A 24,816-nucleotide genomic window follows, 5' to 3' on the forward strand; every position below is an offset into this window, starting at 1 on the left:
GCTCCTGAGGATGTTTTACCAGTCGGTGGTTGCTGGAGTACTTTTCTATGCTGTGGTGTGCTGGGGGAGCAGCACAGCAAAGAAGGACTCATGCAGGCTGGAGAAACTGATCAGGAGGGCTAGCTCTGTGGTCGGCATGAAGCTGGACACTCTGGTGACAGTGGCAGAGAAAAGGACATTAAAGAAACTGATGGACATTATGGACAATGCCAGACATCCTCTGCACACGGCCATAAACAACCAGAAGAGTCTGTTCAGTGACAGGTTGCTTCTCCCAAAGACAAGAACTAACAGACTTAAAAACTCCTTTGTCCCACACGCCATCAGACTGTTTAACTCCTCCCTGGAGGGGAGAGGGAGGGGAAACAGGAGGACAAAGGAGGGGGGAACAACTAAGCTGTAGTGCCTCTTCACCTCACTGTGCAATACCTTTTGTGCAATACTTTTGTAAATAGTCAACGGTGCAATAGACTCAATACTTGAAATGTGCAATTCACTTGTATTTTTATTTTTATTCCTATTTATTCTATTTATCCCCTTCGTATATTTTATTTATATTGTCTCTGTATTTATATATATATATATATATATATATATATATATATAATATTCTGTAACTCTGTAACTTCTGTCGGTGCTGTGCTTTTTTGGAAATCGAATTTCCCAGAGGAACCCACCCGAGGGATTAATAAAGTTCTATCTAATCTAATCTAGATGACACCCAGACTGGCAAGATAGAAGATGTTCGTGTGCTTAGACCCTCTTGAATAACTCTGTTGGAAGTGGCTGTTGCGGTCCTTTCTGTGGTGTCTGCCTTGTCCTTTGAAATTTCACTTGCATTTAGGTGGATTGGCCTTTGACGTTCCTTGAACTTATCGTCATGCAAACATGTTGGGTGTCTCTTTTGGCATTTCTCACACGTGCTTTTGTTATCACATTTTCTTGAGTGATGACCGGTCTTCAAACATCCAAAGCAAAGCTTCTCTGTGTGTACAAACTTAACACGATCCCGAACTGTCTTTTCTGTGAAACTTCGGCATTTGTCTAGGATGTGTCCTGTCCTTTTGCAGAAAACACATGATGTAATACTGCTCTGTGTTGTAGTTGTGGTCAGAGTCTTTGCTTGAACTATTTGGCTTCGTAGATGCCTTGGTTTCTCGCTTTCAACACTCTTAAGTGCTTGTATTGAGGAAATTGGATCGCAAGCAAGATCTGCTTCCTTTGATAGGAAGTCAACAAACACCTTGAATGGTGGGTACTCAGCTTTCACTTGTCTGACTTCCATCACTTTGCGATTCCAGCTGGAAACCAACCAATCTGGCAATTTCAGCAGAATCCTCTGACTCTCAACGCAGTCATTCAAGACCTCCAGCATCTTGACATGAGACATGGCAGCCTCACAGCTCTTGAGAAAGTCTGCAAATTCTCTTAGCTCGCAAGCATCCTTAGAACCTATCTTTGGCCATGCATGCAGCTTGTCTCTGAGTGACTTCCCAATTAGGAATGGGTCTCCGAAACGTTTCTCTAAAAGCTTCCAGGCTGAGTCATATGCTGCTTCTGTGCCCAATAGAAGAAATCCTTCCACGGCCTTCTTTGCTGTGCCACCTAAGTACTTTCTTAGGTAATACAGTTTTTCATTCTTTGGGATGTTCTTCCTTTCTATTAATGTTTCAAAGGACAGTTGCCAGTCTTTGAACTTCAAGGGATCTCCTGTAAACACCCCAGGCTCTGGTGTTGGGAGCCGGTTTGCACTCATAGCTTCTACTAGTGCATTGACCAGATCTAAGCTATTCTGCTCTTGAGGCCTCAACACTGAGGCTGGAGGAGACTGAGGTAGCTGTTGTGGACAAGGAGCTTGACTTGTGACTGTTAGGGATTGAGGAATAAATGGGGGACTTGATGCATTGAGAGAATGGGTTGTGACTGGAAGTACTGTGGAGTCAGCGACTCTAAGCTCTGGCAGTACTTCACTACCATACGACAAATCAGTTGCTTCTATGTTTTCTTCAGCTTCATCATAGACCCTCACTCGAGCTCTAGCAGCATTTAGCTTCTTTACTTCTTCTAGGCGTGCAAGTTTTCTACGTTTATCTTGGATTGCTTGCTGTCTGGCTAGGTTCTCAGCCTCTAACATTTGAAGTTCTGTTTCTTCCCTTTCTTGCTCCTCCAACACTGCCAAGACTTCCTGAGTTGCAGCACCTTCAGCTACAGCCTCTATTCTTTTGACAGAGTGGCTGCTAGAGTGGGTAGAACTACATCCTTGACGAGACAGTGGTCTAGAAACAGAACCTGTTGAGCCTAGAACAGATCCAGCATCAGGCCAAGACTCTTCATCTTTATCTGCTTCATGACCTTTAAGCTGTCTCTCTGCTCTTTGAATAATAAATTCTGAGAATGACATGCATGTATCAACCCTGCGCCGCAGGTCTGGTTCAGGGGTTTGCGCTTGACGCAGCTCCTCATAAACCACCTTTACATCAGAACAGGTGCTTTTGATGTTCTCAATAAGCTCAGTTAACTCATCCTTAGAAGCATCACCACTTAATAACTCTTTGCCTATTCGTGCATGACACCTCCACTTCTCATAGATGATTTTGTATTTGCGTTGAATGTGCTTCAGTCTCTCATCTTGGTATGCTCTTCCCCTTTCTGTTAGGGTACGCGCCCTCTCACTTCTTCGAAGCCCCTCTAGTTCTGCTGCAGATTCAGTGACAGTAGCTTCAGCTTGAGCGGATTGTTCAGCATCTTTATGGCAGGTCTCTCTGCTTATGTTAGACATGTTGAGATTATAGCAGTGTGATTGTGCAGCTATTAAACTTCAACTAGATTTCTTCTGGACTATGTGTAAGTGAAAGTTGCAATAAACTTAATTTGAATTAAGGCTCATAAATGTATGTATGAGTCTTCCAACACACTGTTGACTTCAATACTGAACTTAAGTTTCAAACAGACAAGAACAACAAAAATCACCTTATCACAAATATACAATAACAGTGTAAATGTACTTAGAAATACCTTAAATCCTTATCATTTACATTACTAAAGGTTTTCAAGTTTTCACATCAGTATAGTACCCCTTTAAAATTCACATAAACTCAGCAGATTTTGTATAACTCAAAATTACTCATAACCTGTGAGCTTGTTAAATATTTACTTGTTTGTTCTATAAACCTTGTGATGTACAACAACTATAAATGCAAACACATTGGATTAATCTCTACATTAAGCAAGCAAGAATAACAGATGAGTCCCTTAGTTGCAATTTTCACATTTAACCACTTCTCACACCACCTTAACTTCACTTTGTGGTAGAGCTTCTCCTGATCTTAAACGTGAAAATTAGCGCTTTAACTCAGTCTAACCACCGTTGCTTGTTAATGCTGTGCCGATATGCGTTATGCACTCTGCTTATCTGACGTGATGCACCGGATCCGCGTCGTTTCGTCATCCGCGGCGATCCTGTCCTCTCCTACCCGTGTTGAGCAGGCGAGTTCTCACTGTAGCTCTCTTCACGACAACACAGACACAGGTCGGTTCTTTGAAACGGGCGTTTATTACTTGGGCCTTCTCTCCTCAGCTTCACCATCACCAGTACGCCGATACGCCATTACGCCATTACGCCGTGAGAACTGGTCACGAGCGAACAGTACAAACAATTAGCAACTTTACAGTACACATATTAAGTCCAAACACAAATAAAAAACATTTCTCAAATGACAAATACCTCGTTGGCTGCTTGTCCTGAAAAGAGGTCCTTAAGTCCTTGTATTGCCCTTTCTTTTAGTAAACTTTTAGCTTAAATCGCTTCATGAGAGACATCTGCTCCCTCGCAGTCCATGAAAAGTCTCGTGTGCTCTCGTTAAGGGTATTCTCACGAGACACTAGCTCTCACCTTACACATGTACATTTCAAATAAAGACATTTCAACGCAAACTATATATATTCATGAAATTATGTAACTTAACATTTTAACAGCATTTACACTGCGTCTTTGAACACCTACGTAGATGCTGCAGTAAAAACTATAATTAATTTATGATGAATGATTCTATAATTCATTAATTGTCATTAATTGAACAGTTTAATTTCATAGTAGGAAAAACAAACATCAAACTGCAGCTGGATAGTGTAGTGGTAAGACCACACACGCAAGTTCGATTCTCTCCCAGTATCCAGACAGGATCCAGTATAGTGCTGGGCCATATCATACCGTTCAGGGTAATAGAAAATTAAATATGGCGATAGAATATGGGTAAAATGCGCATGCGCAGTGCCTTTGTTTTCATACGCACATGGCGGCGACGCAGAACGAGAAGAGCGAAAGTGGATCGTTGAATGAAACCAATGAACCAGAACTGGTTTGTAAAAATGCTGCAGCTTCACTGGTGTGGAACTGGTTTAGCTTTCGTCAGATACACTACAAAGCACTATTTTTGGTAGCGCATGCTAGCGGGCCGTCGTTATTACCGTGTTGTTTGGAAAATACAGCGCACTTAAAATCCATCCATCCATCCATCCATCCATCCATCCATCTTCATCCGCTTATCCGAGGTCGGGTCGCGGGGGTAGCAGCCTAAGCAAAGAGGTCCAGACCTCCCTCTCCCCAGCCACCTCCTCCAGCTTGTCCGGGGGAATACCAAGGCGTTCCCAGGCCAGCCGAGAGATATAATCTCTCCAGCGTGTCCTGGGTCTGCCCCGGGGCCTCCTCCCGGTGGGACATGCCTGGAACACCTCGCCCAGGAGGCGCCCAGGGGGCATCCTTGCCAGATGCCCGAACCACCTCAGCTGGCTCCTTTCGATGTGGAGCAGCAGCTGCTCTACTCTGAGCCCCTCCCGGATGGCCGAACTTCTCACCCTATCTCTAAGGGAGAGGCCAGCCACCCTTCGGAGGAAGCTCATTTCCGCCGCTTGTATCCGCGATCTCGTTCTTTCGGTCACTACCCACAGCTCGTGGCCATAGGTGAGGGTAGGGACGTAGATCGACCGGTAAATTGAGAGCTTCGCTTTTACACTCAGCTCCCTCTTCACCACGACGGACCGGTGCAGCGTCCGCATTACTGCAGCCGCAGCCCCAATCCGTCTGTCGATCTCCAGCTCCCTTCTCCCATCACTCGCGAACAAGACCCCGAGATACTTGAACTCCTCCACTTGGGGCAGGAACTCATCCCCGACCCGGAGTGGGCACTCCACCCTTTTCCGGCTGAGAACCATGGCCTCAGATTTGGAGGTGCTGATCCTCATTCCCGCTGCGTTACACTCGGCTGCGAACCGCTCCAGTGCGCACTTAAAATCATCCTTTGATTTTTCTGAAAGTCGACAGAGCCCCTTATAATCCCGTGTGCCTGATGTATGAACTCTGGTTGTGTTTACTGACCTCAAAACGATTTTATGTGCACGGCGCTCGAAAATCTGTCAAATGTTTCAGTACGACTTTGCTGAGCTACGAAGCCGCACCGCTCGATGGATTGTCGGAGCATTACGGCTATCGTAGGCGGAGCCTCGCGGAGTGATACGTACTGTGCTTAATATTACCGTATTGTGTGTGTATAACCTCTTTTTAAGTTTTGTTGATGTTATACATGGTTATGCTGAGGATACGTCGGCCAGTTTGTGGAGTCGTAAAGTATTTTGTCTAGTGTCAATTATAATAATAATAATGGATTGGATTTATATAACGCTTTTCAAGGCACCCAAAGCCTTTACAATGCCACTATTCACTCACTCTCACATTCACACACTGGTGGAGGCAGCTACAGTTAAATACAGTTGTAGCCACAGCTGCCCTGGGGCAGACTGACAGAAGCGAGGCTGCCACATCGCGCCATCGGCCCCTCTGGCCAACACCAGTGGGCGGTAGGGTGAAGTGTCTTGCCCAAGGACACAATGACCAGGACAGAGAGCTCGGGGATCGAACCGGCGACCTTCCGGGTACAGATACACTTCCCAACCCCCTGAGCCCCAAATTATATCATCAGCCTGTCCGCAGCTCGGACACGACTGCGTGTTGTCCTCTGTATGATTATGTATGTGACCAATAAAGCTCGTTTCGTTTATAACACTGATATCTGTGACCACACAACTCCTGCAGAAGATAAACTACAAGCTTTTTTACTGTCGTGCAAATCTCTGACGTCTGATGCCGGGCAATAACGCTGTCTAAATAGTCAAAACAATCATAAGTAACCTTTCCACTGTGATTTAAGGTGTCGTCAAAGAGACATTACAACTGACTGTGTGTTATCTCCATCACAGACTAATGGAGGCAGGCTCTGTTCTCTGAGACTAACAGCAGTCTCTGAGCTCTACTGGATCTTGCCCAGTGGTGCCATTCTCCAGTCCATTAGGATCTGATTTCCGCCATGGAAACATCACTCAGAAGCCATTCTCCATCTCCGTGTCTGTAATGTACCATCACTGCCAGCTAGCCTGGAGCAATCATCCATCCATCCCACCATCCCTTCATCTCTGCATGCAGCAGGCAGGCAGGCAGCCCCACCCAGAGCGAGGCACAAACCATGATCTAATGTTTATATAGGAACGCCTGCAGCTCTCTGGCTGAGGAAGGGGGATTCAGGATCAGACCTTGACCCATGTGGAGTTTTTAAGGCCAGCACCAGTTCTAACAGTGTTACTTTAGTTGGTGTATAATGTGCTCTGGCTCTCTAAGAATAACACTCGAGCTGGGTTGTGCTTTTTCTAAGTAATACAGACATTCTTGCACTCAGGCTGCCAGCAGCTGTATTTTAGTGCCGATAGGATCTTTAAAGCCACAGCCAGTGGAATTTGAAACTTAACGACTTCAGCGACCCGCTGAATCTTAGAGAGGTTTCATCTCCATCGTGCCGCCCGTCCCTCATTCGTCTCCAGCCTGAGGCCACGTTTAGTCGTGCGGCGTTACGTAGCATTGGTGCCGCATCGCACACGATGGAGTCACAGAGTGAGATGCATCTGCTGTCCGTCACATTTATGGGAATGCTGCTATAGAACCAATACAAGGAATTACATGTCAAATATGTGGCTATAGACACTCAGCATTCATCAGCATTCTTCGTGCTACGTGACGATAATGACGGGGAAAATAATCCCCCCCTCTCCCAAGCTACCATTTAACGTCAGACGGGGAGCTCAAAGCTCCTCTTGTGCACCTTTGGACTCTTTTCAGTGCAGCTGATTTTGGCTCGATCCCCGAAGCCCCATTTTCTGTGCACATGTTGCTATATGATGCGTGCTGGATCTCCTCCAGAGTGTTTAAACGGTCGTCCTTCAAACCGAAGTTCACTTTGGAGAAGAGGGCAAAGTTTCAGGCTGTAAAAATGTTCAGTATTACCGTGTTGGCGCGACCAAAAAAAGCTGTGCGCGGTGGCACGATGGAGCCGTAACAGAGCGGGTTTGTGCCGAATGTCCTCGCCGACATGGAACAGCAGAAGGCGATGCTGACAGATCTGAAGAGCACAGGCCGATAAATCCCACGGCTCTCATCAGCATCCACGATCCTTCACGCTGACACGGATGCTGATGTTTGCTCACGGTTAGATCTGAGATGCATGGCACTATCTGTACTCCTAATTTCACTTTTTACCTTACATTATTTCCACATAAAGGTCTTCAGCTGTGTGCACACACAGGCTGATATCTCAGCTCAATAATATCCTCGCAGGTTTGTTTATAACCAGCAGAAAGACATTATAGCTCTCCATCATATCAGAACTGGATGAAACAGCCGTGGCCAGATCAGACCTTCAATCAGGCACTATGTGCATTTGCAGAACCATTTATCTGTCTCACTGTAAAAACACTTATCCATCACTGAGCAGGAAAATGCTAAAAATTGCATGAAGAAAAGTCATCTCAAAGGGCCAGCTGCCCAGGAAAATATTGTTTTTCAGCACGGCTGCTTTTTAAACCATCTTTTCCATTCATAAGTATTGGCCACTAAATTCTGCTGAGCCAGGAGAAGACGCACCACCTCTCAGAAACATCAGCGTTTTTACCCCGGCCCGGTATATTCATTGGTCAGAAGGAGGAGGGAGGGGGTTTCCCGCTGCGCTGCCTGACCGGCGAGCATTCATGGGGGGAGGGGCTAAAAAACACCTTTTTTCAGAAGATGAACTGAGGTGTCACGAAGGCCAGGTGCAAAGAAGGATTATTAGAGTTTGAAATCCTTCTCAGGATAATCCAGTAAGTCCAAATATGCTGTTGAAACAGGGAACACGGCCCCTTTAAGGTCGGGGTAAAGAGTCAGGGAAAGATCACAGAGATGCTTTAAAGATACTCTGCGGTTAGGTTTACGGAAAACTCGTGGTCAGTGATGAAAACTTCGTTTAGAGAAGCTGATGTTTGCTAAAAAGGGAAAAACCCGTGATCAAGATTTTAACGGAGGGACGTGGCCGAGCGTGGAAAAAGTGAGCGGGACGTAAAAGTGCTTTGGCAGGTTAGCATGGGAAAAGAAAGGAGAGGATAGCGACCACGATTAAATGACACAAAACACTTCCTGCTGTGGGCTCTGATTTCACATTTAGGAGACTTTAGGAACTCAAACTGACTGAAAGAGTATCTGCAGGAAGCCGCTTATCAAAGTGTAACGGACGCTCGTCGAGAGGTTTTATTTTCTGAGCTTGGAGACACGATTGTTCGTTCAAAGTGAAAACATGACTTCTTTACTCCAAAAACATAAACGGGCAGAATGTGGAAGTGGAGCTTTTTCACGGGCTGGTCAGCTACTGAGAGGCAGGGAGGAAGAGACAAAGAGCTGGGCTGTGGCTGGCTGTGGAGGGGGAGGTGGGATGATGAAGGAGGAGGATGAGGAGGAGAAGGAGGGGGAGCGCTGTGTTGTGCTGCATTGTGCGCTGGCGGCTCCAGCTGCCCTGCCGCTGTGCTGCTTGGCTCACCCAGCGTCTGGCAGGCGGCCAATCACAGCGCAGGAAAGCAGTGCCACTTCAGTTCAGTGTGTCAGAACGAACAGGGGAGGGAGGAGATACAGAGATGTAAGGAAGACGAGGGGAGGGAGGCGTGGGGGGAAGCAGATCGGGGAGAGAGGGACGAGAGGAGGAGAAGATGGAAATGGGAGGAGGCAGGAGGAGAAAAGGAGGGAGAGGCAGACGGCGCTGCATCCGCACCTCCGGATGGAGCAGCAGCAGCCTGCACCATTTCCTCAGAGCTGCGCGTGGAGGCAAAGCATTCCTGCAGCTGCATCAGCGTGCAGGGAAAAAACCAAAGAGAATACCTGCATGCTGATGAGTCACAGTCACCTCTCCACCTGGCAGCAGCAAGAGGGAAAGCCAATCTCGCATTTCCTCTTGTCACTTCCTTTGTCACCTGTCATTTCCCCGAGTGACGCTCACAAATGACGCCGACTTAAAACTACTTCGTCCCGGCGACCTCGCAGGCCTCGGCGCCTTCACGGGGTTCCTGCGTGTTTTGGTTTGTGTCGGGATTAAAGGTGATGACTAACACCACACGACGAGAGCAGAGACGCCGTGTGCACAGGAAGAGACAGGAAGGAGACTTTCTACTGTAAAAATGTGTCTGTCCCACTTTCCTTTGTCTAACCTTGACTGTGGATCAGGTTACAGACTGTGGCACACACACAGACACACACAGCCTCTGCAACCTGCCACAGACGCACAACTCACCTCTTAGAGCATCACAAAAGGAGAAAACATGTCTGCAGTGCTAATTGAGAAGCACGTCGTTTGTGTGCGTGCGTGCACGAGCGCTACGTGCCGGCCCCTCTCTACACCACATGAACGCGCTGCACCCTTCCACCTCCATCTGTGTCTGCTTTCTGCTGTTCCTCCTCTCTGTCTGTTACACAGCACGCCGTTTGCCACCCACCTTTGGTTTAATGAAGGTTTCTGCTTTTCTATTTTCCCCCCACATCGCTTCAGGTGATGCAGTTTGTTTGTAACACGGCAGAAGCTTCCTGCTTGTATGTTAATGTCCGACGGCGAGACTATAAATGACACGAAACACCACAGAATCTATTCTTTATAATCTATTGCAATTAGTGTTAGAGGTGAAGATCAAAACACAGATTTAGTCCCGTCATGGCAGGACTGACATTTATTGGATTTTGACTTCTAACGATCATGAAAACAAAAAAACGCAGCAAACCTTTCTCCTGTGTGCCGTTGCTCTCGTCCTTCCTTAAAGCTTGATCACAGTTCAGCTCCAGCCATCGTGGTCAAAGTCAAATTTATTTATCAAACACGTTTAAAACAGCAACTGTTGACCAAAGAGCTAAAGAGCTGTACGCCAAAAAGAGTCAAAACACAGGAAGACGTGACAACATTTAAGAACAGAAGCAGAAAATGTTGAGTAAGAAATAAGACAAATAAAAGCAGCAAAAACTGATTCTGGTTTAAAAGCCAAAGAATAAAAGACGGATTTTCCTGATGTGAAGCCGCGGACACAGCAAAGGCTCGATCTCTGTGCTTTAATCTGGACCTCGGGACAGTCAGCAGCATCTGATCCGCAGACCTCAGTGATCTTGCAGGAGTGTCCCCGTTCAAAAAGGTATGAGGATGCTAACCTGTGCTTAAAAGCGAATAATAAAATCTTAAAATCAATTCATAAACAAACTGGCAGCCAGTGTAAGGATGCTAGTATGGAGGTAACCGTGCTGCAGTCGGCTAACCGATGACACTCTGACTCCTGAACAGTGTTGGTCAAGTTACTTGAAAAAAGTAATCAGTAACTAATTACTGATTACTTCCCCAAAAAGGTAATCCCGTTACTTTACTGATTACTTATTTTCAAAAGTAATTAATTACTTAGTTACTTTTTAAAAACACGATTTACACCCTGAAGAGGTGATAAAGTGATAGATCTTTCAGCCCAATTCTACTTTTTCTACATAATCCATCATACAAAATGTAATCAAATGGAAACGTCTCTTTTTAAAACTTGTTTTATTAGTTTTAATCTTTTAAATGGTAAATGGCCTGTATTTATATAGCGCTTTTCTAGTCCCTAAGGACCCCAAAGCGCTTTACATATCCAGTCATCCACACATTCACGCACACATTCACACACTGGTGATGGCAGCTACATTGTAGCCACAGCCACCCTGGGGCGCACTGACAGAGGCGAGGCTGCCGGACACTGGCGCCACCGGGCCCTCTGACCACCACCAGTAGGCAACGGGTGAAGTGTCTTGCCCAAGGACACAACGACCGAGACTGTCCAAGCCGGGGCTTGAACCGGCAACCTTCCGATTACAAGGCGAACTCCCAACTCTTGAGCCACGATCGCCTTAACTTTATGCATGAAGCAAAAACTTAATTATATGCAACATTCTCTGACTGGAAGAAATTAGTTTAATATTTAAACCTATTTTCTGCACATTCCAGCTCATAAAATAAATATTTTTGTGTTTACACTCACTCTTTCAAATAGATGCAAGTAAAACAGCAGAAAATAAATAAAGTCAAAGACTCAGCGGTCCTGTTGCTCTATTTTCACCTGTAAAGCAGGAGTGGGGTAGGCGGAGGTTTACCCTGGTGCAGGTGTGCCGCGGTCAGTGGAAGAATCCGCGAGTTTCTCTGTGAGTTTCCCATTACGTCGTAGCTACTCGGTGCTTGTTGGAAGTTTAGGGGGTTTTTCACTGTAAAAAGAAGTTTTCTTCCCACGCACAGCGGACACTAATGTTTTTGTCACTTTTTATGGAATCAAACTCAAAGTAAGGTCAGTACTTCCACGCTTTAAATGCTGCACGCTCATACTCTCTCTGCACTCGATATGTGATCCATTGTTGATCTGCACACAGCTGTTGTCACGAACGTCGCACTCGCTTACGTCACTGTCGTGAGACATTCTCACAAAAAATCACGGTTTTAGTAACGCAGTAACGCAGCGTTCCTACGGGAAAGTAACGGTAATGTAATTACTGTTTTCCATCCATCCATTCACTTCCGCTTATCCTTTTCAGGGCCGGGGGGGGCGCTGGAGCCTATCCCAGCTGTCATAGGGCGAGAGGCGGGGTACACCCTGGACAGGTCGCCATTCTGTCGCAGGGCCAACACACAGGGACAGACAACCATTCACACTCACATTCACACCTAATTACTGTTTTTGCAATAGTAATCCCTCACTTTACTCGTTACCTCAAAAAAGTAATTCAGGATCTCTGCTCCTGAATAAAGACCAAAGTCGAGGCGAGATGAAACGGATCTCTCAAAGCCTCTCAAACAGAGGAACGGCTTCACTTTTGCAAGCAGCTGGAGATGAAATAAAATATCAATTTCTAACAAGGTCACAGGGACCAAACCCAAACCTCCGTTTTCTGTTCATTTATATTAAGAAGGTTTAAAGCCATCCATGCGTTAACATCCTCCAAACTATCAAGTAAACCCTTCAGAGGACTCGCAGTCTGCATAACAATGAAATGAGATGTCATGTTTTAACAAGGCTCCAAAAGCTTCTACAGGTGAACCCACGGGAGGGTTAATCCAGCTGTCCTTCAGCCCAGCCTGACATCCTGCAGCGGCTGCGCAAGCCCCCCATCGGGGTTTAACTTTGTACCTCCCAACCCATGAGTTGTGTATCGCTCCACCTGCATGGCTTTTTAAATTTATTGGTCAGACTCTTTGGCTTCAGTAGAAATTCCACGTTCCAAGAAAAAGGGCTGAAATGCTTTTAACTGTATGATTTCAGCAGGTCGGCTTTGGCACCAATGCCTCGAATCTCAGGACCGGATGCCAAGAAATAATGCTGCTAAATAAAAGACGCATAAAGAGGCTGGAGGGGTGGCAGCTGTGTGAGAAGACCTCGGTTCATGTCCTGTTTGGGGTGTCTTTGTGGTTAACGGTAGCTGGTAGGTCTGTGAAAAGCTTGGGCTTGGATAAAATGCAGCCATCACCACGTTAACGTCAGGCCTCCTCTCTGTGTTTGATTACAGGAGTGGTTTCAGGTGTGCAATCATCCAACGGCCTACAGCGGCTCACGCACCGCTTCAGCCACACTTCAGTGAAGCGCTTGTTGATGAGCTCTTTGCTCTTCTTGCTTACCGAAGGTGTTTCTGTCACCTTTATTAATATTATTCCACTCGTCTCCTGTCAGCTCGGTATTATCTCTGGCTCCTGTTATTATATTTCACTTCTCTGGTGTTTTATATTTTTTAAATATTGATTCTTGGATTGTTTTTTAGGTTGTGTTTATTTTACAGATAAGATCCTGGCTTCTGTTTCATTTCCCACCTTTGTGTTCACCTTTCCTTGTATCCCTCCTCCTCTGTGCTAAAGTCTGTAATCACACAGGGTGTGTCGGACCTTCTTCTTCTGTTGTCTCTGTACTAAAGCCTGTGTTTACCCGTCCTCCTCTGTCGGTACTGCTGAGAATGTAAAAGTGTGAAGGTGAGGAGAAAGTAAAAATGGGCGTGTCTTTATACGGCAACAAAGTAGAGACTTCAACACTGAGCTGTAAGGAGACAAGTGCAAATAAAATCAGTCCATTATTATGAATTGATTGATTTGCATGTTAAATATCTCCTGTTTTGTTTATAAACTTGATCATTTAGTTTTGAAAGCCTGACGTTTCCCTGTCTCTTCCTCACAACGACAAATACAGTTTATTAATTAAAATAAACTGCTCGGTGTCTGAGCTTTAACGATGCTGATGACATGCAGCAGGTTTGAGCGTGTCGGGTTTAAACGGCAGCGCGATGGACACGCAGAGCAGCAGCATCGCAGATTCAGCCACAGCGTCTCCCGTCAAAGCTCACAAACAGCTGCTGCATACAGTCGCACATCAGCCTTTCAAACGAGTAGCGAGCACGCAACATGTCACCACGACGGGACCAGAACACCAACGTGTGGATCAGACGATTGTGCAGCATGCTCCGAGTAATCCTTCAACTCTTGTTGTGGTATTTGGGAGTTTGAACGCTCAGGTGAATACCTGAGTCACTGATATCATCAGCAGGTGACCTCCTCCACCCAGAGACCGGCTCAGCCAATCGTCATCCACCCCAAACAGATTAGGACTAAGATTACAAAGGCGTAGCTTTCAGGAGGCTCCACAGTGTAGTGGTTTACACATTCACCTGACAATGAGCGATCCCCGGTTTGACCCCGTCGGGAAGGGCATCCGAAGTAAACAGATGGAAGTTTGGTGCTGGAAGTTTCTTCTTCAGCTTTAATCTGAAGACTTGCCCAAACACAGGCCCCGCTGATTTCTACCAGACAGACAGAAGAATTTACTCGGATACATAAAGATGTCTGTGTGGCTCAAATATCTGCTCGTCACAAGTGTGTAGACCTCTGATGGTGGTTCAAACATGGAGGCTTTAGGCGTGGTTAGCATTGTGTGAGAGTGGATTTGAAGGCCACTGGTGAAGAAGACTTTACTTTCAGGGCCGTGGAGTGGAGTTGAACACTGTAGCTGGAACAGCCACACTGGGTCTGTTATTAGCACAGCGCTGTGATCTGCATTACCTCGCTAACGTCCTGTACGTGCACACGTGAGGTCAGGGTGCCGGAGCGAGGAGCGGCGCGCCGACAGGCTGCTCTGTATCCTGTGACCTACTGCTTACTGTGACCCAGCGTCTGTGTCTGCAGCCCTGCAGCCGCGGTGCAGTGACTGGCAGAGCGATCGCTAAGCCCTGTCTGTCTCCGTCGCTCTCCGGGTTAAAGTGGGCTAAGCTTTTCTTCCTCTCATTAAAAGGCATACGGGTAATCGCCCCTAAGCAGCAGCTGGCTAACGCCTAATACCCAACAACAAAGATCAGCCGTGATGCTGCGATCGCTGTCCGTCTGGGTTTAAGAAAGAGCAGCGGGGCAAACTGAGGCCCGTGCGGTGGCACTTTATTTCCTCGGACCTGCAAAGCTTAGGGAGAATTTTACAGAAGAATGAACACGAGCAGAGAGGGAAATGTAGATAAACGCAGCTGCAAGAAGTGCTGCTCTGGGTCATTTCTCTACAACGAACAGAGTGGAGGCTTCAGAGCGGAGCAGAGCGGGGAGGGTTTCATGTTTCTGGAATGCTCTCCACATATCAGGGTTAGGTGCAGCCAGCAGCAATGCAGGCCTTTTACTCAAATACAACAGCTCAGCTTAGCCACAAACAGATAAATATTTGATTCTGCACTCGGTGGATGAGTTAGCGACGCAGATCCAGAAAGGAAGGGATGATGTAAGAGACATTTGATAAATCACGCATGGCGCACGTGTGCTCGACTCGAAATCGGAAACGTGCAGATGCACAGATGTACTCGAGGATTTAAGAAAGTATGAAACGGATTTATTGAATGTAGAAAAGAAGAAAATCGGGACGAGATGAACGGTGAGGGGGAAGCTGAGGTGTCAAATATCAACAAGAGGATCCCATCGCATCTCCTCCTCCGGCTCCTCCTCATTAGCATTGGCATTGTGCTCCTGGAGTGAAGTGACAAAGCAAAATGCTTCTGGTCTCAACGGTTTTTGAATCGGCTTGAAATCCCCTTTGTGTTGGTCAAAGGCCCCCTGACCGAACAGCCCCCACCCACCGGTCCACCGCCTCCACCATCCTCCAGCCTCTCCCACCTCATCGCCCGGCAGTGCTCTTAACCTTTCAGCTTCATGATGCCGCGCTGCACTGAAGAAAGAGGCAGGGGTCAAAAAGCTCCCCGTGTGTCCGTCTCAGCACTGCACTGCACATGTTACCAAATACAGTTTCTATACTGGAGTTTATTCAAAAAGTAGAAAAAGGACACAAATATTTAAACTTCAGAGAATACAGTTGAGTATGAGCGTACACCAGCGTAACAGCGCGCTGTAAAATGCTGCTGAGACACAGGCGAGTTCAGTCTCTGATGAACCTGATGTATGACGGGCTGCTCATAGGCTCAGGCTACAGTATCTGTTTGGGGACACGTGCTGACACGATGCAGCACAGATGATGTGACGGGACTGAGTGACTAATACAGCCTCCCGACCCTCACAGACACATCTGCTATGTAGAAATATGGTTGTGACCAAACTCCTCGAAAATGTATAAAAGTACGTGATGGCTGCATAAGTCTATTTCCTACTTGGTGACGCAGCTCTTATGTGTGTTTTCTTGTACATTAGACACACAGTGAAGTGCTGCTGAGGCTTTCCTAATTTAAACTGATCGCCTTCACTCCGACTCGTCACCCGCATGTAAATTATTAGAATCCCAAAGTAAAAATATGTGCATGATTGACAAAGTTTGAACTGTGCTGAGCACATCAGAGCTGTTATCACTGTCATTGATTAGTGATCAGGTAAGACGTGCATATCTAATCAGGTTACTCTCTCCAAACTGTTTCCATTGTTGCTCTCTTGGGTTAAACATTAATGAGAAACTCAGAGCGCCTCACTCCAGTTTATTCACATTTTTGTGTTTTCTGTTACAAAGATGAAGTGCTGAAGAGGACGCCCAGACCCTCAGCGCTCATGCTGAACCTGCACGCACCGACTCCATGTCCAAGCTGCAACAATAGAAACTCAAATAGATGCTAATGCTGTGAACTGTGTCGTCGTCGTGATGAGCAGAACCAACAGTTATTTTAACCGTCACCAGTAAAATCAGGCAGAAACTGGTGAGTTCCAAAGACTCCTGTTATAATCAGGTCACCTGTGGCTCAGACGCTACGATTACCTGACACACCAGTGAACTTCCACAGGGGGCGCTCTCGAGCGCACGCAGCTCTCAGAACTAAATCGTCATTGTGTTTTTGATAGAGAACAATCATTCTACTTTCACATTTCTTAATTTCAGGTTTTTAATGTAGTAAAATACCTTTCTGTGAGTATTATGGACCACAAACCTTTCTTTTTACAGTATCCTCCATCTTTATTTGAGGCATCAGAGGCAAAATCAGCTTCACTGCAAGGACGATTTGATTTCACTTCAGTTAAGTATTGACGATGGATTTGCAATAACTAAAATAAATGTGGATTTTTTTTGTCAAGAAACAGATGGAAATAATTATTTTTAGCTCTTTAGCTCTATTCACTCCAAAACAATGAGGATTAGCAGTGCCCCCTCCCCCCTGCTGTGCCCAGGCAGAACTGCAGCCAGTTTCTGTACAATGTGGATAAACAGTAAGAGGAACGGGTCAGAACCACAGAGAAAACATGACGATGTTGGCTGTGCACACCTGGAAACTGCATTTCAACCACATAAACAAACAGATAACACACACACATGTTGGGTATTCATATCCTGTGGGGACATCTAATTGACATAATGCTTTCGCTAGCCCCTTACCCCAACAGTAACCTTGAAAAATGAATATCTAACACTAACACTAACCTTTAGTTACCTAAGGTTTAGTTACCTAAACCTAACCATAACTAACTGTAACCCAAAACAACATTTTGAGTCTCAAAAATGCCTTCAAACTTGTGGGGACCAGGATTTTGGTCCCCACAAAAATATGAACACACACACACTCACACACACTCACACTGTCTTACACACACGCACACACACAGTACTCAGGCACTGTATACATACGCTGCACACATATGTATGCGAGGTGAGAGTTATGTTGCCTCTGTTAACGCTGAGGTAAATGATGACATCATAGGTGGCTGTGTTTGTCCATCTTTCATTTACAGTTTATTATTATTGCGTGGTCAAATTAAAGAGAAAAAACGAGAATGCTGACTGGAGTGGAAGAGGGCCGAGATCCTCGGGGAAAGAACACATGTGATGCGTGATGAACGCGTGAACAGCTCCACTTCCTGCCAGCCGGCCTGAGCAGCGCGAACCGGGAAAGAGACAAAGAGCAAGACTGGGAACAAAGAGGTGGGCGTGCCTGTACGAGCGGGCCCGCCCAGTCATTGCGGGCAGCCAATCGGATCCCGGATATGCAAACGAGCCGCGGCACCGCATCGCCCCTGCCCAGGCGGTGACGTCACCCGCACATCTCTCTGTCTGGCTCTGCAAAGACTCAGACAGAAGCAACAGAGGAGCTGAGGGGAAGCCAGCACGGATTATTACCGCTGTGGAATAAACACGCGTTTTCCTGCAGCAGCACGGCTCGGCTCGAACCGGGACGTCCAGCTTCGGCCTGGAAACCAAAGGGGGTGGATGGTTTTACTGTGGCTCCTTTGCGCTGCTTTCCCTCCCCTCCTCAGCCGCACTGGTTTCTTTGCACTGACCAGTTGTCTTTGAGAACCGGCTCCGGTGCCTCTCCCCTCTCCTCCTCCTCTTCTTCCTCCTCTCTTCCCCTCTCCTTTCTTCGCCCTCCTTCCTGTATTATTTTCTGCCTTCCACCCGCAACCCTGCGAAGCCGCAAACATGCCCAGCTCGCTGTTCGCCGACAGCAGCGTCCAGGGAGACGCGCTGGACGACCAGAGAGCGCTGCAGATCGCCCTGGACCAGCTCTCCCTTCTCGGCTTGGACAACGACGAGAACCCGCTGTACGACAACGGCCAGGAGCCCCGGAAGAAGAGCGTCAACATGACGGAGTGCGTCCCGGTGCCCAGCTCCGAGCATGTGGCTGAGATCGTGGGCAGACAAGGTGTGTGTTTGTGTGTGTGAGACGGTTGGTGTTTGTCTTGCAGCACAGCTGAGCGCGGCCATGCACCCAAACAGCACCGTGTCCCGTGTGGGAGGACGCGCATGTGTCACTTTTCTTGCTTTCAGGCTACATTTGCAGCTCTGCTGGTGAATTCGGCTTCCCTGTTCCCCTCCGGGCTTCAGTTTCTGTCTCGCCAGTTAGTCATACATTGTTCCTTCTCTATAAATACACGGCGGTGGGCGGCAGCGCGCACAGATTCAAGAAGTTGACATTTGGAATAAGTGCTTATTGAGATTAATAACAGCCCGTGCTGCTGCCGAACTGAAGAGAAGCAGGAAGCAGCTCAGAAAAGACACCAAAGTCGTGCTGTTTATCGTGCGTGCTCTGCAGGCAGGCACGCGTTTGTTCAAGTATTTGACAAAATGAACGGAGTTTGGTTTCGAAGAATTAAAATGAAATCCGAGCTGTTTTGGGTGAAGCCTGGCGATGACCGCTGACAGGACAGAGGTTATTATCATCATCATGTGGTGTTTGTAGGTCACTGTGTGTGTGTGCGCGTGTGTTTTCCTCACACATTCTTTGCTTAATGGCTGTGATGGTGATCGGATCGAATTAGGACAGCGGTCACGATGTTACCTTGCCTCGCAGGCTGCAGACGCCCATAGCTGCACAGATCTCTCAGTGTTTCCAGCTGTAGGGCTGCAGGGCGGGACTGGTGCTTGGTTACATATGCGGAATCTTTTCCCCTCCCTGTGCTGCTGCTGCTGCTCCCACAAAAACAAAAGGAACTGTAAGGACACTTTACAGCAGCCACAGTGCGACATTTGTGCAGTAGGCTTGTTTACATCCAACACCATCACCCAGCCCCCTGCGTCGGGTTAAGTCAGGCTAGAAGCACGGAGAGGAAAAATGGTGGACTAGCCGTGACCCGGGGGTGTTGTTTTAATGCGAGAGACTATCCTTATTTAACCTGCACCAGTTTGACGCTAACTCGGGATTTAAACTGGTTTACGGTATAGTTGGACTCTCCTTCCTCTGCTGGTTATATCACCCTGTCCCACTCAGCTGGCTTCGCTTGGCTAATTATGTCATTCTTCCCTGGCTGTTTCCTCAGCTGGTCTTTTCTATGATAAAGATGTGTGCCTGTGCTTCAGGGCGTTGGAATGTGAGTTAAAGCTCAGCTTCCAGGATATGAAGTCTTTACGTAGCTTTGCCCCTTTTTCCCCAGCGTGTCTCGCAGCAGCCGTCCTCGTGTTTTGCTGAAGGAGACTTGCTCGCTGTTCTTTCTGTCCTGCTGTATGTTCGTGGCGGTGGCACGTGGTTTGGATTTGTTCTTCTCTAAAAGGGTTCCTCACCTGCTCGCACTTTTTGACAGACAACAACAAGCACGCAACATCTGTTCTGAGAACATGTGCCACATTTCAAGGTTCTACGTCCTCACTTTTCTTCTTTTGCTTCCTTTGCCTCAGGTTGCAAGATCAAAGCCCTGCGAGCAAAGACCAACACCTACATCAAGACTCCGGTGCGAGGCGAGGAGCCCGTTTTCGTGGTGACAGGCAGGAGGGAGGATGTGGCCATGGCCAGGAGGGAGATCATCTCGGCTGCAGAGCACTTCTCCATGATCCGAGCCTCCCGGAACAAAAACACCAGCCTGAACGGGAGCGGCACCCCGGTCCCCGGACCGCCTAACCTGCCTGGACAGACCACCATCCAGGTCCGGGTGCCTTACCGCGTGGTCGGGCTGGTTGTGGGGCCCAAGGGCGCCACCATCAAGCGGATCCAGCAGCAGACCCACACCTACATCGTGACCCCGAGCCGGGACAAGGAGCCGGTGTTTGAGGTGACGGGGATGCCGGAGAATGTGGACCGAGCACGCGAAGAAATCGAAGCCCACATCGCCATGAGGACCGGAGGCCTGATCGAGCTCCAGGACGAAAACGACTTCCACGCCAACGGCACCGATGTGGGCTTCGACCTGCACGGACACGCCACCCTGTGGTCCAAGCCCAGCGCGGGGATGACCCCCACCTCTGTGCGCAAACCCTTCTCCAACTACCGCAACGACTCCTCCTCCTCCTTGGGCAGCGCCTCCACGGACTCCTACTTCGGCAACAACAGCTCGCGCATGGCCGACTACAGCCCCCCCAGCCCCGCGCTCAGCTACACGGCCACCACCAACAACAACGGCAACAACAATAACAACAACATCAACGTCAACACCAACGGCAACGGGTTTGTTTACGGAAGCGACGTCATCTCCCCCGACTGCACTGATCTGACTTTTGACTCCTCGCCAGGGTTTGACCCAACACCAGCCCCGCCAGGCCTCCTGTGGTCCCCGTACGACAGTCGCATGACCCCCTCCTCCACCGGAGGCAGCTCCCCCACCTCCACTTCAGCCATGTTCCCCACCAACAGCTCGGCTAATGCCAACGGGATCGCGGGGAGTCAGAGGAGGGTTAACGGCTGCACCCCGCAGCCTCGCCTGTCGCCTCCTCTCCACAGCCACAACGGCGGGCCCGCCGAGCACCCGTTAGCCCGCAGGGTGCGCAGCGACCCGGGCGGAGGCCCACTCAGTTTCCCCGGCTACTCCGGCTCCATCGCGTCCTTGCCGGGCCCCCACCTCCCCGGGGTCCCGTGCGACTCCTCGGCCTCGTCGTCGTCGTCCTCTTCCTCCTCATCCACCTCCTCGGGTACCAGCCGAAAAGGCAGTCGCGATTGTTCGGTGTGCTTCGAGAGCGAGGTCATCGCGGCGCTGGTTCCCTGCGGGCACAACCTCTTCTGCATGGAATGTGCCAATCGGATCTGCGAGAGGAGCGACCCCAAATGCCCCGTCTGCCACACCGGCGTCACTCAGGCTATACGTATATTTTCATAAGAAGTGAAACTCTTGGACTGTCTCGTCGGCGAGACAGACTACAATAGCAACAACAGACTCTTCATACCGCTTTAACGATCAGCCAATCGTCAGTCTGGAAAGTGTACATAGATATACATATGTATGTAAGAGAGGCTGCAGTATCCAGAAGAAGGGACAGACAGCCTTCGTGGGCTAGTTGTGAATAACGTACTGTAGCTTGGGGAAATATTTTCAACATCTAAGTGCATGTTTTAAATATTACAGTATAGTAATCAATAGTTCTAGTTAATTGTACACTATATTTATGAAGCGAAGAGAGACATTGGGGTCAGGACGGAGGTACGGGGGTCCGCCTGTAGACCGTTTCGGCGGGACGAGCCTTCCAGGTTTGCCGATCAAGTGTAGTGAGGGGGGGCGGCGGCTGGGAAACGTGGAGGGCGTCCGGCCTAACAGATACTGCAGCTCGAGGTCAGAAACCACGCGAGGGAGGGAGAGCAACAACATATCCTACATATATATGTATAGAATCAATTTCCACAAGTTGAAAGTTTTAAATGACATTACTACAGATTGAAGTATTTTATTCTTTTTTGACTTGAAAGATTATATTTCTTATTGCAAAGATGTTTACAGATATTTTAATTTAAGTTCAGTGAACTTTTTTGTAGCTGGGTTGAAATATTGTTCATTTTTTTAGTACGGCCTTACGGCATTTGATCACTGTATTATTTTAATATCACACGACTGTGGGAGCAAATCCGAGTCCACAAAAATGTGTATTTGACAGTATTCTGTTGGGATGGAGTTTTTATAGGTTCAGCAAAAAAAGTCTTTTAAATCTGCTTCACCCAGCATATTTTTTATTCCGTAATATAAAGCATATTTTATTCTATATTATTATGAAACATTGAAATGTACAAAACTTAGTAAGTTGAACACAAAGAAACCGTTTATGCTTTCTAAAATTTGTATGAATTAGATTCCAGTGGGAATTACAGGCTTCTGTTGCACCACTATAGTTTTAGTATTTCTATTTTAATACATTTGTTTACCACTTGTTTATGTATATGTAGGTGAAGTTACTTGAGCGTAAATGTACTTTATTGAGCAAAGTTTAAGAACAAAGTATATTTTATTTTATGATAAAGGGCCTTTAACCTCATGGTCAAATACTAATATTATATTTGCTGAGACAAGATTTGAAAATGTATCAAGAGTTTTATTTTTCTGACATTTAAAGTTATACATGATAAAAAAAGTAATGGTGCTACTTCATGTTTTTTTAAGTATTTCTATATAAGTCCAATAAAAATGGTACATCGATGTTGGTGTCTGCTTCTCGTCCATCCTTCACGTGTCGATGTGGATCGGAGTCGTAATAGTTTTCCGAGCGGCCGACCCCTCTCTGCTCCCTGATAGAAGCTCGGAGGTGGCGGGATTATCGCCGCAGCCTAATTATGGAGGATATGCTTTGACGGTGGGACTCGGCCTGCCTTATCACTAATTAGAAGAGCTGTGCGACCTATTCTTAAGCAGATCTGCTGGTGTGCAGACCGTAATCTGGCTCCTGTGGGCTTTGGTGGACTGATGAAGCGGGACATACTGAGAGATCTGAAAAAGCTAGGTGGTCGCATTTTAGAAAACCAGTTGGTGAAAAAGCCGTCAGCTCATTGGGTCGTTTGGGACCCGTTTACTGTACTGTAGAGCGCTCTGGTTTAAAATGTGCTGACCTGCTAACTTAACCTGGAAAAAAAGGGCAGAAAATTTCAGAAAAGTTTGTACAGACGAGTTTTATCTGATATCATTTTGCTACATCTGGTGTTTTTGTAGAGTTTAAGTCTTAAAAATGAACGCTGTGATTCATTCAGGTTTTTACACTGATGATGCAGACGCCTCAAAAACTCGTATTCAATATGATACACTTGGTTAACTGACAGCTAATCGCCTACAATGTGAGTCATTGAAGAGAAGAACACCTACAAAGTCTTCTTACTTCAGATCCTCAACAGTTTCTGTTTTCTGCTTCTCCGTCATTTTAAAGTGAACATCCTTGAAGTTTCACGTCACAGACAAGAAACAGCTGATTGTCCCCTAAAATCATTTTACAGACTCGCTGATCGATCAGCTGATTGAGAGACAACAGTCACTTTCAGCAGGTGTTTGGTCAGATTCAGATATGTGCTGATTCGTGGCTTAATTTATTTAAACGTTTTGTTAAACTGGGAAAAAGGTCGGGGAAATTAAACTAACGAAGGCCCCGGGTTCTGTGTGCACCTGTGGTCATTTGCTTTGGTTCCTCACTGGTTTAATAATGTCCAGAAAGAGGCACAACAGTCGGTGATTTTATATCACAAATATAAGAATGTTTTAAAAATAATTTTAAAAGATGTCCAAGAATCAAAAACTCTCACAGCCAGATACAAAAGAAGGAAAAACACGGAATCATCGTACCCGGGAAGACGAGGCTGGGGGATGTAAATCATTAATCAGCTGCTGGGATAATCATTTCTCCCATTAAATCTGGTTCTAATTACACATTAACCAACCGCCAGCCGACCTGGGAGGAGGGCGGAAATAAAGGCTGGTTTCTCAACCTTTGGGTCCTGGGACAGCGCCAGGAGGAAGAAGTACTAACAACAAGCTCCAGATCAGTTCCAGAAAACGGTTCAAACTCCGCCCCCTCGGTCCAAAGAGCTCCGCGCGTGCTGATGTCACGTCCTTGTGCGACAGCGGTTCAGACGGACGTCTCTCACTCAGAGGGGAAAGGTCATGTGTCTGTTTGTATTTAATACAGCAGGATCTGACAGACACTCCATGTGCTCAGACTTCTGTCATCGGGTGTCCGTTTTATCAATATAACAAATATTTTAATGCCATTTGCATTTAAATAGCTGTAAATTCTTTCTGGTTCTCAGCTTGGAAGAATAAAAGACGAGGTCCAGAGTTCGAGGATATCGGTTTGAGTATCTGAGAGTGGTCTCAGCTTTTCATGAGTTTCTTTCACTTCTCACAAGTGAAATTTTTTTATTCATCTCTAACTGATAGACGACATTATCAGAGAACATTCTTTTACACAAACGTAGCCAGAAAGTCTGAGGAGGTCCAGTGAACAGTCAAATTTCATTCTGGAACAAATTTTCAACCAAATCTAGTTGTTGAGAAAAGACGGTCAGTGATGAAATGTTTGCTGCGACTTTTAAGTAATCCAACATTTTTTTCCTTCTCAGTTCACTCTGTGTCAGCCATCTGCTCATAACTCAGTAACTCATCTGAAGTCATGTAGCATCAAGTGCATCATCTTCATTTAACACAGTGAAGCAATCCCAGAATGAGGTCACTCCGATCATGGCACACTCCAAACATGAATGTTTGAGTCCCTGATTTAGTCGTGCGGCTGCTGCTTCGGCTGTGGCTGCTGTGGCTGCTGTGGCTGCGTTGTGTTGAGATGTTGCTTGCTGTGGATGTGCGGTGTGGTTTCTCATGT

General features: G+C 46.9%; 1 protein-coding gene across 3 annotated transcripts; it reads left to right on the forward strand.

Moving 5' to 3' along the window:
* The first annotated feature begins 8,157 nt into the window (after positions 1-8,157).
* Positions 8,158-22,655, forward strand: mex3b (mex-3 RNA binding family member B). 3 transcript variants are annotated; one of them, XM_082540221.1, is made up of 4 exons: positions 8,158-8,178; positions 16,357-16,540; positions 16,783-18,472; positions 19,942-22,655. In XM_082540221.1, the coding sequence occupies exons 3-4, from the start codon at positions 18,250-18,252 to the stop codon at positions 21,348-21,350; spliced, it is 1,632 nt and encodes a 543-aa protein (XP_082396347.1). In that variant the 5' UTR covers positions 8,158-8,178; positions 16,357-16,540; positions 16,783-18,249; the 3' UTR covers positions 21,351-22,655. The 3 variants fall into 3 exon arrangements, with proteins under 3 accessions (XP_082396347.1, XP_082396346.1, XP_082396348.1); XM_082540220.1 differs by lacking the exon at positions 8,158-8,178 and adding an exon at positions 11,504-11,685; XM_082540222.1 differs by lacking the exons at positions 8,158-8,178; positions 16,357-16,540; positions 16,783-18,472 and adding an exon at positions 18,487-19,262.
* Positions 22,656-24,816: the final 2,161 nt, after the last annotated feature.

Source organism: Aulonocara stuartgranti (genome assembly GCF_965226115.1).
Source record: "Aulonocara stuartgranti genome assembly, chromosome: 1".
NCBI classification, from domain to species: domain Eukaryota; kingdom Metazoa; phylum Chordata; class Actinopteri; order Cichliformes; family Cichlidae; genus Aulonocara; species Aulonocara stuartgranti.

Coding starts and splice junctions, on each gene's coding strand:
- mex3b (XM_082540221.1), top strand. CDS start 18,250: ATGCCCAGCTCGCTGTTCGCCGACAGCAGCGTCCAGGGAGACGCGCTG. Junction 18,473..19,941: donor TGAGATCGTGGGCAGACAAG/GTGTGTGTTTGT, acceptor CCTTTGCCTCAG/GTTGCAAGATCAAAGCCCTG.